The following is a 16,078-nucleotide window of genomic DNA, read 5'->3' as shown; positions in this document are numbered from 1 at the left end:
CACCCGTGCTATGTTTGGCAGGCAAAATATATGATGCGTAATGATACGCCACTTTGGCTTGGCATACTATAGTTTGGATCTTCGGTTTATTCAAACATATTGCCAATGAAAATTAATCCGTTACAGCAATAGTTCCAACCACGCTTGCTTCTAATCACTATGTTCCAAACAAACGCCAATACACGCAAGTAATTTCAAGTCAACCCTGCTATTTCCAGTTTGTATTGTTTGGGTGCCTCTACATTTGGCAAACTCATGATGGTTGCATGATTGTTCGTTGCACGGTTTTTCTTGTAAAGCCATATTTGATTAATAGCTTGATGGTGGCGGTGCGCAACTGTGGCCCATCCGCATTTACAAGCAATTGGCAATTTCGCTAGTGTTTTTGAAATAATAATTTTGTTGTCCCATTCAAATCAAGTCGCGTGCAAACTCGTTTGATTGGAGTTGCCACATTTCGCGCTTTGGCTGTTACTCAACGAGACAGTAGCAGTGTTGATGAGTTGATCGCCACCACTAGTATTCCCAAAATAGAAACAAAGCCACTTGCTGCGGTTATAAAATCCGACAGGCTCGTACCGTTTTCAACTCAAAAACTTTCTCTTGTATCTATCTACTTCTACGTTCAAGCCATACTGGTTACTTGTTGTAAACTTTAGCTGTCCATTTCTCCCTTGAATACTGTCAAGAAAATGTATGTTCGCTCCCTTTTTGCTCTTATCTGCTCGGCTGTGATTGGCTCTGCCACAGCACTTTCGCTTGATTTCAACCCTGCCAAGTTTATTATCGATGATACCAGCGCTGGCAAAGGGTTTGGCTGCAAACTCAACGAAAAGCCCACTTCCCCAGTGACTATCTACTTGGAGCACACTTCCATTTATTTCTCTGATTGTATTTTGGTTTTCACCCCCGAAAACTGGGATATACTCCAGACGATCAATGCAACTGCTGTCCCCGTGTTTGGCTCGTACATGGGAGCAGGTGGCATTGCTGATATTGCTTCAAGCATCAATGCCCATATGGTCCAAGAGGGTCAGACTACCGAGATCCCCAAGGTTGAGTATGGGTGTGATCGCAAACCCGCAGCTGGTGGAACTTGCACTAGTATCGGCGATCCCCATTACCAGACATTTGACTCGCTTACTTTTTCGAGCCAAGTTATTGGACATTACTACCTTTTGAAATCCGACGATTTCGAGATTCAAGTTATTACTCATTCTTGTGGTCCTAATGTATCGTGCACTGCTGCCATTGCTATCCGATACGGCTCGACTCTTATGGTTCTTGATGTACGTCAAAAGAAGGATCCCAGCCAATACACTGTGCAACAGGTTACCCCCAACACCAACGGTGTTGTGTATATTCCTCCTCCAACCGGATCTGGTGTCCACAAAATCAACACTCCTTGCGGTTCATCCATCTCCGCCGTCAGCAATCTCGATAGAGGTTTCAACAACATTGACATTACCATCAACTTGGCTGGCAGATACAGCAAAATCGGTGGTCTTTGCAACGTCTTGTCTTCTCAAACCAAAAAGGGTCTGATTTACTCGAGCGGCAAGATTGGCAACCCAACTTCAACACAGGATGTCAGCGGCTTTGTGGATTCTTGGGTGGTAAAGAGCGGTGACAGTCTGTTTGAGGGCAACTACAAAGGCTCTACTCCTCCCGTGAACACACCAGGAAAGATCTGCAAGCTCCCTACTATTCCCAAACCTGTTCCTGCACCACCAGCTCCCTCCGTGCCTCCTACCTTGCCCGTCTATGTTCCACCACCACCTCCTCCTGCACCCGCATCAACTGCAGCTGCTTCTACTGCACCTGCTTCTACTGCAGCCGCCTCAACCGCAGCTGCTTCAACCATTGTTCTTTCTTCAACCTCTCTTCCCGGATCCACTGCCACATCTGCTGCTCCCTCTCCACAAGCCACATCTGCTCCTCCTCCACAAGCCACTGTTCCTGCTCCACCACCCGTGTTCGATCAGGAAATCGAGAAGCACTGCCGAGACATGTTCAACGTTCCATCTTGCAACACCATCATTCCCGTCGACTTCTTTGTTCAGTCTTGTATTAAAGATGCCCAATCTACTGGATCTTACATCTTTATTGAAGGTAGCAAGCGCGCTTATCTCGCTCGTTGTGCCGCACTCTCCGTGTATATGGAGAATGGACCCACTCCTGTTATTGTCGAGCAAGGTAAAAAGGTTCAAGAGGATTGTGGATTTGGTAACCGCACCTGTCTCAATAACTGCTCTGGAAACGGTGTCTGCTCCAACGTTGGTTGTGCCTGCAAGACTGGCTTTGCCGGCCAAGATTGCTCCATGGACTTGTCCAAGGTCACTCAATACGATCCCAATGCTGGCAAATATCAGGTTAATGTCAATGTCAATGTAATCATCAAATACCAACAAGAGCACATTAACCAAACACCCCAGCTTCCAGCCCCTGCTCCACAGGCACCTCAACCCAGTGCTCCTCAGACTCCAGCCACCGCACCTCCTGCTTCTGATCCTCAGACTCCAGCTCCTGCTTCTGATCCCCAGACTCCAGCCCCTGCTTCAGGAGGTGAACAGCCCTTGCCTGTATCAACTCCCGTTGGTCTCCCACAATCCAAGCCAGCCGAGAGTTTCCCCAACTCGGTTAACCAGGATCCTGTCCTCTCCTCTGCTCAAAGCATTGGTTCCTTTGTCGCACTGTCTCTTGCTGCTGTGGCATCAACCATGTTTGTTCTCATCTGATGAGTTTTCGCTTTTGAATCGTAGAATGTATTCCATGCACTGAAGTTCTAAATGAATCTTGCTAAATTGCCATCTCACTGCAACGAGTATTTTGCTTGCAACCATGTTCACGTAGAATGGAATACTTGTATTTATTTTGCATCGACTGCCTCTTGGTTCGAAATAAACAATGGTTGAATATCCACTACTTTTTACAAATTATAATCATATTCACTTGGAATAACTCTTTGCTCCAGAATAAGCAATCGCTGTTGAAAATTGGTTACTTTTTTATTGAAACTCGTCAGATACGTTCGCGCTCCAGTTCAACATATCTCAGGATGCAACTGTTGTTCCTATACCAAGAGAGAGACTTGTAAGTTTTATCAGGACGCTATTGTTTAGTAAATTTGGTAGAAACTGGCTGCTTATGCATTTATCGAGCATTTCACTTTACATGAATACGACTGTAATTACATTCAATCTGGGTTTATTCAAAGTTTTTATTGGGTTGAAATAGTTGCTCAAAAATGACCTATTACATTTCAACTAAATATTTGTGGTTAGTTTCCGTTCAGAGTGTAACAAGCCCTTTAGACACTTACCATCCATGGCTAAATTATCCACTACTGATTCAGCAGCAGCCTTTTTGGCATTTTGATCTTGCAGCCTCTGAATAATGAACATTGAAAATCATTTTAATCTACATTTGCCTCTTCAAAATAGAGATTGCAACCACTTACAAATTTGGCGGCTTGGAGCAGTTGCTTCACTTTTTTTTTTGAAAGTTGCACAGGCATAGACACTGTACAGTTCTTTCCAACACGACCCGGTCTCACACTCTTGACCAGTTTGATTTTTTTGGCATTCTTTGCCTTTTGCCTTTCAGTCAAAACTGGCTTTTCTCCATTAGCAGTAAGCAGTTTTCTTACAACGACCTTCTCTGTAGCCAAAGCAATGGCTTCATCGAGAGGTTCGATAAGAGCATTTTGTTGAATGATTTTTGATCTTCCATCAACTTTTTGCTGCTGTCTGCAAAAAACTTTTTTGCGTCTATGGTCCTTTTCATAAGTGCCTCGGGTGCGATTGATTTGGTCAGGCATTGTATCAGAAAATAGGGTTTGTAAACGTAGTGGATAATCTTGAATCCGTGGCTAGCTCCAGATGAATGTATCGAGCTAGAGTATTATGTAAACAGCAAGGATTACAAAAAACTTGGATGCAGGAATCAAAGTCTGTTTTCAGCTAAACAAAGTGAGATTAACCACGTGATCCCATCCAATATTCATTTAGCTATCAGCCAAGATTGGCCATTTACGTAAAATAGACAGCTTTAAAAGCTTAAATTGTTTAATCTCAACCATCTTACAAAATTTGCCAACTTAGACCACCCGTTTAGTCTCAAAGAAACGACGCAGATATAATACTTGAAAGCCACAGGCAATGAGCACCATAACAATCTGTCCAAATGACCACCAGAGCACACGTCCATGTGTCGATTGAATAGCTGTAATGTCAATACAAATCGCCATCATAGCAAAATCAAAAATGTATGAAAATAAGGATTAGAATCAGTTTCAAATATTGCTCGTCTTGATGTTAAATTAGCAATCGGATTGCTGAATACAATGTTCAAGAGATCTACTTGCTTTCGCGGTGACGATTTTGACGCTTGAGAAGAAAAGACTGCTCATCACGCATAAAGCGGATATTGTCCATCAGTATCTGAAGTGTACGGAAAAGGTCCATTTGTTCCTCTAAACTCCAAAATAAAAACCAAAATCAGTTTCATCATACACCAGCATATTTCAAATCAAACCCAAATGGATATACCATCTATCTCTTTGGTGTTGTCTTTTTTCATATCACGAATGATCTTGTGTTCGTCAGGACCAGTGATGGAAAATACAATCATTTTTTCCGAGTTGTATCGCATATTGCTAAAACAGATTTGATATGATCCTTCATGAATGGCATTGAATCCCAAGTTTCCTTGGCGCTCTTGAGGAAAAGAGTGCAGGAGAGAACCATCTGGGTTGCTGATCTATAAAATAATAAGTTGTGGCAAAGTTAGTGACAGAACTAGTGCCGAATCTAGAATCGTCAAGATTGTTGGTTGCTAGTTGAGTGTCAGCGAGATCTATAGATGGGCAGATGCCCACTAGTCCAAGTTTCAAATTCCTTGATTGCATTAATGATGGGCTAGGCTTGTTGGACTAAACCCCTACCCAATAATGCATACAAAGCTCAAAAATATACTTTGGCCAACACTCGAATAGGAGATACGAAAGTGATTTAAACAGACCGTATAATCGATATCATAATCGGAGCCAGAGCTATGCATGACTTCAAAAGACAAGTCGAGTCTATCGTTTCGCTTCAAGAGTTCAAAGAAGCATTCGTTGGAATATCGGGAAATCTGAAAGGAAAATGCATTGGATGCAGATACAGGGGTGAGACCAAGTACTAGCAGTACAACGGCCAATAGCGAGCGAACAAGCAGAGAGTAGGATGCCATGATAAGGACAACAAGCAAGCAAGATGTCGAAGTGTTGATGAATGGTGTTTACCGACTAGAATCTAAACTATGGCTGTTTAGCGACTATTCTGTAAATGGCCGATTGACCAAAAACTCGACTTTAACCCAAGTTTACTCCTAAACAGCGCTCATTGCATTACCAGTGGAAGATGATGATGCAGCACGATGCCTTGCTTAAACAACTCAAGGCTCCCTCAGAAAAACTTGTCTATGACATTCATGCCTGTTCTAGTTACTCTTCTTCATACATACCCGTCAATATCCTGGTCAGCAAACCCCAAGACCAATCTTCGCGATGGTCTAGTGGAAGCAATAACCAGATGCAGTTCATTACTCTAAAACTGAACTCCATGGCTGTTGTCAGTAAGTGATTTTTATTGGATTTTACAGCGAATAGTAACATGTGTGGTGATTCATTTGAGCTACTACCATAAACTAGTCTGTATTGGTCCATATCGCCTTGTCAATGAACATGAACCCTTTATTATTCCCTATCTTGATGCCACCATTATCACCTCATTAAAGATTTGATATATGCATGATTTCAGCTTTAGCTACTAGTAGAATACTTGACATCAGATGCTTGGTTTGAATACATGTCGAACGAAACTTTCTCGCGTATTACCGAGTTTAGGCTGGTGGCATCAACTACCATATTCAACTAAAATAGTCTGAGAGTCACTAATTAAACTGTTTCATACACTAAATCACTATCATGCTTGGTTTATTTCAACCCTTACTAGAAACAATCACGTTTGGAAAATATTGTAAAGTTCATGTATGCAATCTTAAAGAGTTCAAGGTCTATGGTGGTATAACTCCAAACCACATGCTCGAGTTGTTGCATAGCGGACTCAGAAACGATACTGAACAAGAGACATTTGCTTTAAAACACTCTGCTAATGGCGTTGTGTTCCCCTGTTTGTATATCAAGATTGTTCCATTGCTAGCTTGGGGTGCTAATTTCAATTTCAGCATCTGGTATACCGAGCTGCGTGGTATTTCACAGCCAGATATTGTTGCTTCTACCTATCAGCAATACTCTAATGTATGTTGACCAAGTTTTTGTGTGGCATACTCTAATATAGGATTGGCATATACTATTTGATTTATTAACACTGCCATGTATTTTCATTAGTATCGAGAAACAGAAGTTATCCGTCTTTGTCTCAAACACTTTCGACAGAGAAATCACCAGGACTCTTTTCAAAAACTGCAAGAGCGTACAAACATACGGCTTGAAGATGTGTTGCTGACTGATCTACACAAACACTTGGTTGTTAACGGCAATTTTGACGAGGCTGAGGAGCTTCTTATTCGCGCCGCATCGCGCAACCTTTTTGATGATTATATCTCCTGCTGCACATACAAACCAGTGTGGAAACTGATTCTACCAGCTGACACCGACTCACCCGTGCCTTCTAAACGCGGCGGTCATCAAATGTGCATTGACTCGAACGGAACATTGTACTTGTTTGGTGGCTGGGATGGTGCCCGTGATCTATCTGATTTTTGGGCGTTTGATGAGCCAACGAAGCAGTGGAAATGTATCAGCATGGATACTAGAAAGTATTTATCATTGCCTTTGAGCTGTCAAACAACTGATGATTTTAGAGTGGTTTCTAAACTTGTCGATTTTTTTAAACTCCAACTTTAGACAATCTGGTCCCGGTCCTCGCTCTTGCCACAAGATATGCTTTGACCCTCTTACTATGGCCATTTACATTCTTGGAAAATATGTGGACCCGGAAAGTAGACCCAATATGCCGCTAGAGAGTGATTTTTGGCGCTATGACCTTTTGTCTTCCAAGTGGTCACGCATCAGCAGCAACACCGCCCAGGAGGGCGGTCCAGAGCTCATATACGATCACCAAATGATTGTCGATTCTGATCACCAAGTCCTTTATGTTTTTGGCGGCCGAACTATTGGACCAGATGTCTCTCAAACTGTCTACTCGGGTCTCTATTCTTATTCTATAAACACCAACCAATGGCGTCTAATCAGCACCGACATTTCACAGCCAGAAAATGCTATCCAGCTCAAATCCCGTATTGGGCATTCTATGCTTCTTAACCCTCACACTCGCGAGTTGTATATCTTTGCGGGCCAGCGCAACAAGGAGTATCTATCTGATTTTTATGTATATGAAATGGACACAGATACAATTCGTGAAGTAGCACGCGATTACACCAAGTCGGGTGGTCCAGATGCAGGATTCACTCAGCGTGCGACAATTGATACAGACCTTGGTGAGTTTTATGTTTTGAGCGGCTTGATGAGAGAAAAGAATTCAACCCAGGAGACAGTACGCAATTCATTTTGGGTATACAGCATTCAGAGGAATGCGTGGTCTAGAGTGTATCAGAATGAGAATATTGGTGCCGAGTATTGGGAGAGTATGGGTGATAAAGAGCCTCGTCCACGATTTGCACATCAGTTGGTATATAATCCCAAGTTAAAGTGCCAATATCTTTTTGGGGGAAATCCTGGGGAAATTGGAAACCCCAATCTGAGGCTAGACGATTTGTGGGAACTTCGACTTATTCGGTAATTTTGCTTTGGGATGAAATTGTAGTGGATGATTTTTTGAATGTATAGATTCATGGTTTGAAAAATGTGTATAGGCCCACAACAGAGGATATTCTTCGACGAGCACGGTTTCATATCCGACGACTTAGATTTGCTGAAATGTGTCAAGCACCTGGATATAATCCATTGACTGCGTTGCAATATCTTCAATCTCAAGTATCCCAATTTGTAAATCATACAGACGAAGAGGAGTCAAAGTCATTCAGAGATATCTCATCGTGTTTGTTCCGCTGGTCGCCTGCCTGTCGGGGTTCTACAGCTACCAATGCAGATGGTGAAAGTTCTAGTAATATATCACTGCCCCAAGTGAATGGTGAGTTGGACGTTTTAAAGTGTTATAGATTGATGCAGTTTACTGACAAATGCACCAATTCCTATACAAATATGGTTTCAGAGTCATATTTAATTCGTACGCAAATATATGAATCTCTTTTGGAGTATTTTCCGGATTATATGCGTGAGCCTAAAGAGAATCTTGTGGATCTGGTTCCTATGAGTTGATTTATTACGTTATATTTGGACTACTTTGATGCGAACTACTTGACGAGGTTATTGTTCTCGACTATTTCTCCCCTTGACGTTTTATCTACTCGACTAAATAAAAGCTAGAAGTCTTGTTAAAATGCAATACACAAGTTTCGTCCATGTTGAATCTATTATCCGTGTATTAATAGTACCAGGAATACATTTGGATCAATAAACACAGTGTTGGTCAAGTCAATCTTGTATTATGAGCATGAATTTAGTATATGAACAATATGCTCATGACCAGCCTTGACAGCAAGAGAAAGCGGAGTTCTGCCATCCAGATCTACACGATGAATGTCGGCACCCATATCAATCAAATATTGAACAATATGAACATGACCACCCACAACAGCACGATGCAAAGAGGTTGTATGCAGTTCCAAGGTTGCATAGTTTATATCAGCACCAGCCTGAATCAATAGTTTGCATACATCAAGATGTCCTTGTCTAGCAGCATAATGCAAGGGAGAGTAGCCAGCAGAATCGAGTTGGTTGGCAAGTTGAATAGGGTTGGAGCGAGAGAGAAGTGAAGTTAGACGAGTCCGATTGTTTGACTGAGCAGCACTATGAATGGATTTATCAAACTCGAGCTCAAGCAACGACTGCGAGTAGTCTAGACTCTTGTCAGAACTATGACGATCTGAACAGTTGGAATGGTTGCAATTCATGAACCAGAAATGAAAACTTGACTAATTCAATGATTACTCCATCGATTGTTCCTGTTGTGCTGGACTCACCCGAGAGTTTTACTACTGCCCTCTCTCAAGAAACTGATGGAATAATACTGATCGGATCTGCATTGACTCCATTGCTTACTGCCACTCCCCTCCAGGCTCTGTTTGCAGCGTATCCCAATGCTCTTGCAACCATCACTGCCCACTTTGCTGCTGATGCATCTGCTGCCAAGCAATCCTCTGCCCAGTTGATTGTTGTTCCTGGACTTCCTGCCAATCGTCTGGTTTTGGCTCCAGTTGTTTCTATTCTCGGTGATACTGACGATGTTCGTCGTTACAATGACGCTGCTCGGGCTGCTATTGCTCGTGCTTGCTCAGCTGGCATTCGTTGTCCAACTATCTTGTTGTTTGACAATCCCATCACTGCTTCTGCTGGCAGTCCTTTTGCTGCTCGGGTTGCTGTAGATTATAGTATGTACTTGAAAGTCACTCTCTTGGGTATCCTGTATGAGATTTACCAACCCCTCCAAACCCGAGAGCATCTTGCTCAAAAGGCAACTGCCAGCAGTGCTGCTCTCTCGGTAGCCTATTTTGCCGCTGTTGGAACTCCACTACCCGAATTGAAGCAAGCGATCCAATGGGCACTTGCTACGGATCATGGTCGTTGTATTGCTCGTGATATTGGTGGATCTGATCCTGAGCGTATGGCTCCTCTGCGTTGTGCACAGTATATTGAGAATGCATTCAAGGGTGTAGAAAACATCAAAGTTACTGTTGTCCGCGATGTCGATTTGATCAAAAAAGAATATCCTTTGCTGCATGCCGTGACTCGTTGTGCTCTCGCAGTGCCCAGCCATTTCCCTGCCGTTGTGCGTCTTGAATACCATTCTCCAGATCCCTCTAAAGTCAAGGAAAAGTAAGTCGTGTTTTAATTTGTATGTTGGATAGTTGCACGGTTCTCATGTGTTGTATTCAGTCTTTTTCTTATTGGAAAAGGTGTAACCTACGATACAGGTGGTGCTGATATCAAGCACGATGGCGCCATGCGTGGGATGTCGCATGACAAGTGTGGTGCTTCTGCATGCGCTGGATTCATGAAGACGGTATCGCTTTTCAAACCCACTGGTGTCAATGTTATTGCTACACTTGGATTTGTTCGCAACAGCGTCGGTGCTGCCAGTTATGTTTCAGACGAGATCTTGGTAAGCCGTGCTGGTGTCCGTGTTTTGGTTGGCAATACGGATGCTGAGGGTCGTATGGTTATGGCTGGTAAGTGGATCAAGTATACTAGTATTCATTCAATTACTTTACCGAGTCAACCTTTTGCTTATACTGACGTGTTTATTTCATACTATTTTATTGGCTATTCTACGTGCAACAGATCTACTTGCAGAGGCCAAAGAAAATGCACTGTCTGATCGATATGCTGCCATTCCATCCAGGCTACTCACTGTTGCAACACTCACTGGTCATGCTTATATGGCTACAGGTGAAGGTTACACGCTTTCTTTAGACAATGGTCCTGCTCGTGAAGGTGCAGTAAGCGATCGCTTGTTTAAAGCAGGGCACGCCAGTGGAGATCCATTTGAACGGTCATCTCTGCGACGTGAGGATTTCAAGTTTATTGTTCCAACCTCGTCTACTGAGGATGTGGTGCAAGCCAACAGTCTTCCTTCTACTCGTACTGCGCGTGGTCATCAGTATCCAGCTGCATTCTTGTCTGTGGCTTCTGGAATTGTTGAGCATGGACTAGATTCTTTGCACCCCATTTCATATACACATGTGGATATTGCTGGCAGTGCTGAAGAGTCTCTTGGTGGACTGAGTCTTTCCAGAGCCACTGGGGCTCCTGTATCTGCATTGACTACAGCATTTCTTTAACCCATCATAACTGTATGAATTTTTTAAAAAAGTCCAAGTTTATAAACCACCTATGAGCTGGATATCAATTTAATACTTTGGGGATTTGATCAGGTTGGACATATTATTTTATTGCATCTGGCAGGCTTTATTTCTTGGTTGCTACCATTAGATTGTAACCATAATAGTGTTTAATTTAAACCTACCAGCTGCATTGACAGCCTGAAATTTGATAAACCTGTGAGAGTACATTGCTGCACTTTTTAAATATTGATTACTTTAAAGGGTAGCATATGTTTTAAACCTTCAATTTTTATAAAGATCAAGAAATTGATGTTGATTTTTGATACTTTTCAAGATCGAAACATCAGTCTTATACGATGGGTTGTTTGGACTATTTCCGAGTTGCCCATTCGATTTAATGACCCATCCAACAGCCAAAACAGTTTTTAATTTTGGCGCTGGACCAGCCGTTCTTCCTCAGCAGGTGCTGTATCGAGTTCAGAATGAGTTTCTCAACTATGGTAATACCGGCTGCTCGTTGATGGAGTTGTCGCATCGGTCATCCGAGTTTGAGCAGCTCATAAACAAGGCATCTTCTGATCTGTGTACGCTATTGTCTATTCCGGATTCGTACCAAGTGATGTTTATGCAAGGAGGAGGGAGCACGCAGTTTTCAGCAGTGGTCTATAACCTTGCAGGTTGTTTGCAGAAGCCGGTTGACTATATAGTGACTGGGGTGTGGTCTGGCAAAGCTGCTCAGGAAGCACAACGACTGGGGGTTCAGGTGAATATTGTGATTTCCACTGCAGCTACAGGACATGATGGGAGCATGACTGTATCACCAGAACATGGCACTCCTACTGCATCTGACCTGGCTTCTCCACTGTACAAGTTTAGTGGTAGCGATGCCGCATACATCTACTACTGTGATAACGAGACCGTTAATGGCGTTGAACTTGCTGCTGACTTTGTAGATCACTTGCCTGTGGAATGCCGTCAAGTCCCAGTGGTTTGTGATATGAGTTCCAACATTCTCTCTCGTCCATTTGATATCACAAAGTATGGGTTGGTATTTGGCGGAGCTCAAAAGAATATTGGGCCGGCTGGAGTGACGGTTGTAGTGATTCGTAAAGATCTCTTGATTGACAACTCTCGTCGTGGATCTCTTGGCAGAGGAGTTGTAATGCCTACCATGCTGGACTATAAGGTATGCGCAGAAAACAACTCGCTGTACAATACTCCGCCGACATTTGCGATTTATGTTTCCGGATTAGTTTTTGAATGGGTGATGGCAGCAGGAGGAGTATCTGCCATGGCAGAGGCAAGTAACAGAAAATCCAAACTGTTGTATGACACCATTGCCAAGTTGGACAAGTTTTACAGATGTGCAGTAAAACCAGGTGTTCGATCGCGCATGAATGTGCCATTTAGAATTATTCGCAATGGTCAACCAGCACCTGATTTGGAGAAACAGTTTATCATTGAATCAGAAGAGCAAGGCATGATGCAACTCAAAGGACATCGATCGGTTGGAGGAATTCGAGCATCAATGTATAATGCACTCTCTATTGATGCCGTTGAATGTTTGGTTGCATTTATGCAAAACTTTGCTGCCCAACACAGTTGATTATAAGTGATGAATCTGGTGACTTGAATAAATCATTTGAATTGAAGTTGATGAACATGTAATCTGATGATAGTAGATGACGAGAAAAAGGATAAAGTGCATGTTGCAACTGTATTCACGTTGAATGAAACACTAAACTTGAAATACATGATAAACAGTTCATGTTTGATGAGTTTCTGTTAAATTATTGGATCATATTATGTCCTAAACTCTCTGATTTTTTTGTATAAAATAGTCGAATGAATGTTTACATTACAACACCAGTAAACACTGAACAATTGACATGAAAACAGATGTATACAATCTCTGTTTAAACCAGAACGCGGAAGTATGCGAGTTTTTAAGATATAAAAGTTTAAGAATATCTGAATTAAAACGAATCTTACAATGCAAGATTATACCAAAAGAACATTTTGATTTAAAACTAAAGTTTGTATTCCATCAATGATGACTAAAGAGCCGAGAATGACAGTTTTGAACAGGAAGGCGCAGCGATACTCGAGAGTTTTGTGCGAATCCAAACAGATTGAAACGATTTAATTGATTTGAATGGCAAAGAATTGAAAGCTTTAATCGGGCTGACTTGCCAGTTGCAAATTATACAAGCTTCAACTCGTTGCACATCAGCATAGTAGCAGCAAAGTGGAGAACCAAGGCTTGACTATCTGCTATGGACCATCACAATAGTCCTGAACCCACTAGCAATGCTAGTAACACCAGCTCATCACAGGCTTATGTCAAGGGTAAACGGAGTTCACACCCCAAAGCTGATAGAAGATTATCCCCATTGAACCCATTATCTGCATTGGTTGCTCCTACTTCATCTCCTACTTCTACTGGAACAGTCTTTGGACAGACTCTCTCAAACAGAGAGTATTCGCTTGGTAATAATCAGTCACTCATGCCTCACTCTACAACAGCAAACACCAATCCAGAGCAGCCATGTCAACCTGCTGCACTGACTCTCGATCTGCCTCAGCTCCACTCTGGTGGTGTCAGTACTGTATCCCCAACATCTCCACTTGCTGGCTCAGTGACATCTTCAAATGAAGCCGCTGCCAAGCGTCGTTTAGTTGGGTCTCCGTTTTTTCAGATGCGACGTCCTTTACCCACTACAAGCGCTGCTTCATCTACTCTCACCAGTTCATTGTCTGCTGCTAGTATTCCCGCTACACTCCATTCATCGGAATCCATTGAATCCAGCACTTCTCCAGTATCCACTATTGCTACGAATAGCATTGATGCTCGCACAATGGTTGGACGCGTTCATACCCATCCATTAGCTGCTACTCTGCTACCAAAATCAAAATCTACTGGTATTGCATCCTGCCCTGTATCTGGCCCAGGTATCAAAGACAATTTACTTAAAGCTACTCATCAATCTATTTCTGGTTTTGTTTCGAGTGCCTCCAAGAATATTCCTACAAAAGCCACAGCCAGATCTGATACTGGGGATTCTATTATAGAGACTATAGACAGTAGCAGTTCAAGTGTTACAAACATGCATCCATCTATTTCACAGCATTCATCAATAAACAGTTTGTCACAAACTCGACTTAATCAGCCATTTCAACAATCAACTACCGATCTCACTACCAATTCTGGATTATCATTCAAGAAACCTATGCTATCAAGCTCAGATACCATGTCTAATTCAGTACAGTCTGAATTAAATTCTACAAATCAATCACCTCTTCTTTTCCAGAAATTTTCATTCAACCAACTCTCTTCGGCAAGTACGAGTCGAGCTACATTGCTAAATTCTTTGGAAACACCTTTGCGGACATCTACAATGCCAATATTACACAGTCAAAGTCTATCTGGTCCTAATTCTGCAATTTCCACAAAATCTGGAGCTATTATCTTTTCGCCCTTTATTATATCCTCTCATTGTGAAACACACGATCCTACTAATATGTTCAATGCTTGCGAGCAACAGGACAGTAACAGCCCAACACCAAATCGACCTCGTCGTATTCTGTGTCTTTCTACATCTCTTCCAGATATGCCGCAGTGGTCTAAAGCTAGATCTTCTGGTCGCACTCAGGAAATGACCTCTTGGCTTCCTGTACAGGCATCCCAAACAACTCCACTTGTGGCCTCACTTTCACGAAACGAGACGTCTGAAGTGTCGTGGCGCTTAGTTTCTTTTGGAAGATCTCCGCGTCTGCCTGCTTCTGCTCTATCTGAAACTATTTCCCCTCCACAACCAGTTAATAGCCCAACTGTTTTACCTGCATCTGGTCAGCCACCATCTACTACAGTTTCATTCACTACATTACCTTTGAATTCCAATATACCTGCTTCTACTGTTTATACATCTACTGGAATGTACATGGCTCCACCAAGTAGGTTTATTTTCCATTATTTTACCTGTTTTTTAAAAGCCTGCATTGCCTTTTTGTTTGCATAATACATTGCAAAAATGATTCAACTCACATTCATCATCAAACTTAATACAGGACTTCGACTTCGTACATTTTCGAGCTCCAGTCAGCAGCAACAACAGGTAGCAAGCTCCTACACTTCGCCCAACATTAAAACGACTAATAAGCAGTACTTGTCAGTACATATGAACGAGCCACGTATATCCGCTCTTCCTATTAAAGGTGGAAACAGCGAGTGTTTGGACAGACTATCCATGGGATTTACGGTTTCAGACCTACATGCATATACTTTTGTTATCGAGTCTTCGCGACAGGCAAAAAACGCACATTGGACACGCAATCCAATTGCATTTTGGCCACCATGGCACGATGTGTTGCAGCAACAAGACGATAATACAAAAGTACTTGTAAAATCGACTGATGTGCCAAGTTCGCAGCATGGATCACTTCCAAAACTTTCATTGCAATTGCCATCACCAAGAATGTACTCTGCTCCGCTACGACTAGCTCCAACCCTATCATCTTCTCACACTTCTCCACAGCTGGCCAATTCATCTATTCAACCTTCTCAGATCCTACAAAATAGTGGTAGTACTTCTGCAAATGTAAACTCATCTGCTACTCCACTAGGAGGAATTCGCTTTCAGCATCGTCCCAACTCTCCCGTACGACATACTGCCAGACAGTCATCTGGCATAATCAATTCTCCTGTTCTTGCTCCACTTCCAGTACCCATTCTTGATCAGCGATCACCAAGTCCAATGTTTATACTTGAAGACGATGATGCATCTGATTCCAGTGCATCGTCTGGAACTAGATCTAGCCACCGGCCTGATGGTTCGTATTATTCAAGCAACAATGTACGCACACGTTCAAGACGGCTAAGAAATCCGTTACAGGTATCCACAGTAACTTCATTATCAGGATTTACAGGCGGACACGTCAGTCATTCCGAATCGCCTAATCGTGGTGCTCCATTTGCTTCGGTGGAGTCACCCGATAGTGATATAGGTTCTTGGCGTGGCGTATCTGGAGGAAATGTAATCAATAGATCGTTGAGCGACGGAGACCTGTCAGAGTATCTAAAAGGCTATTCTGAACTAAAATATTCTTTGCAGATTGCAAAAGCCACATGCGACGTTGAGATTCAAAA

General features: G+C 42.5%; 5 protein-coding genes across 5 annotated transcripts; 4 read left to right on the top strand and 1 right to left on the bottom strand.

Annotated features, from left to right (window-relative positions):
• The first annotated feature begins 605 nt into the window (after positions 1-605).
• On the top strand, positions 606-3,422 carry BATDEDRAFT_36863 (uncharacterized protein). The gene has a single exon (XM_006678013.1). It carries the CDS (start codon positions 693-695, stop codon positions 2,736-2,738), a length of 2,046 nt encoding a protein of 681 aa, XP_006678076.1. The 5' UTR covers positions 606-692; the 3' UTR covers positions 2,739-3,422.
• A 373-nt stretch (positions 3,423-3,795) lies between these two features.
• BATDEDRAFT_36862 (uncharacterized protein) lies at positions 3,796-5,116 on the bottom strand. Its single transcript, XM_006678012.1, has 3 exons — positions 4,551-5,116; positions 4,367-4,474; positions 3,796-4,224 (listed from the first exon to the last, which is right to left on the bottom strand). Exons 1-3 carry the CDS (start codon positions 4,651-4,653, stop codon positions 4,100-4,102), a joined length of 336 nt encoding a protein of 111 aa, XP_006678075.1. The 5' UTR covers positions 4,654-5,116; the 3' UTR covers positions 3,796-4,099.
• Positions 5,117-5,388: 272 nt separating this feature from the next.
• BATDEDRAFT_87568 (uncharacterized protein) lies at positions 5,389-8,472 on the top strand. The gene is made up of 6 exons (XM_006678209.1): positions 5,389-5,619; positions 6,000-6,304; positions 6,395-6,825; positions 6,914-7,804; positions 7,882-8,159; positions 8,241-8,472. The coding sequence occupies exons 1-6, from the start codon at positions 5,406-5,408 to the stop codon at positions 8,345-8,347; spliced, it is 2,226 nt and encodes a 741-aa protein (XP_006678272.1). The 5' UTR covers positions 5,389-5,405; the 3' UTR covers positions 8,348-8,472.
• A 599-nt stretch (positions 8,473-9,071) lies between these two features.
• On the top strand, positions 9,072-10,990 carry BATDEDRAFT_19340 (uncharacterized protein; the record flags this gene model as incomplete). The annotated part of the gene is made up of 3 exons (XM_006677755.1): positions 9,072-9,964; positions 10,025-10,317; positions 10,430-10,990. 3 exons carry the CDS (start codon positions 9,072-9,074, stop codon positions 10,927-10,929), a joined length of 1,686 nt encoding a protein of 561 aa, XP_006677818.1. The 3' UTR covers positions 10,930-10,990.
• A 339-nt stretch (positions 10,991-11,329) lies between these two features.
• Positions 11,330-12,587, top strand: BATDEDRAFT_33126 (O-phospho-L-serine:2-oxoglutarate transaminase; the record flags this gene model as incomplete). The annotated part of the gene is made up of 2 exons (XM_006677915.1): positions 11,330-11,746; positions 11,804-12,587. The coding sequence occupies 2 exons, from the start codon at positions 11,330-11,332 to the stop codon at positions 12,536-12,538; spliced, it is 1,152 nt and encodes a 383-aa protein (XP_006677978.1). The 3' UTR covers positions 12,539-12,587.
• Between the last annotated feature and the right edge of the window lie 3,491 nt (positions 12,588-16,078).

Source organism: Batrachochytrium dendrobatidis, assembly GCF_000203795.2.
Source record: "Batrachochytrium dendrobatidis JAM81 unplaced genomic scaffold BATDEscaffold_4, whole genome shotgun sequence".
NCBI classification, from domain to species: Eukaryota; Fungi; Chytridiomycota; class Chytridiomycetes; order Rhizophydiales; genus Batrachochytrium; species Batrachochytrium dendrobatidis.
Note: the sequence above shows the minus strand (reverse complement) of the source record. Positions and strands in the feature narration are given on the sequence as shown.

What these genes read in the sequence shown, in the direction of transcription:
- BATDEDRAFT_36863 (XM_006678013.1), top strand. Translation starts at nt 693, where the DNA reads ATGTATGTTCGCTCCCTTTTTGCTCTTATCTGCTCGGCTGTGATTGGC.
- BATDEDRAFT_36862 (XM_006678012.1), bottom strand. Translation starts at nt 4,653, where the DNA reads ATGCGATACAACTCGGAAAAAATGATTGTATTTTCCATCACTGGTCCT. An exon ending in CAACACCAAAGAGATAGATG is followed by an intron (nt 4,475 to 4,550) that starts GTATATCCATTT and finishes TTTGGAGTTTAG; the next exon opens with AGGAACAAATGGACCTTTTC. An exon ending in TCAAAATCGTCACCGCGAAA is followed by an intron (nt 4,225 to 4,366) that starts GCAAGTAGATCT and finishes TTGACATTACAG; the next exon opens with CTATTCAATCGACACATGGA.
- BATDEDRAFT_87568 (XM_006678209.1), top strand. Translation starts at nt 5,406, where the DNA reads ATGATGATGCAGCACGATGCCTTGCTTAAACAACTCAAGGCTCCCTCA. An exon ending in GAACTCCATGGCTGTTGTCA is followed by an intron (nt 5,620 to 5,999) that starts GTAAGTGATTTT and finishes AACCCTTACTAG; the next exon opens with AAACAATCACGTTTGGAAAA. An exon ending in CCTATCAGCAATACTCTAAT is followed by an intron (nt 6,305 to 6,394) that starts GTATGTTGACCA and finishes TATTTTCATTAG; the next exon opens with TATCGAGAAACAGAAGTTAT.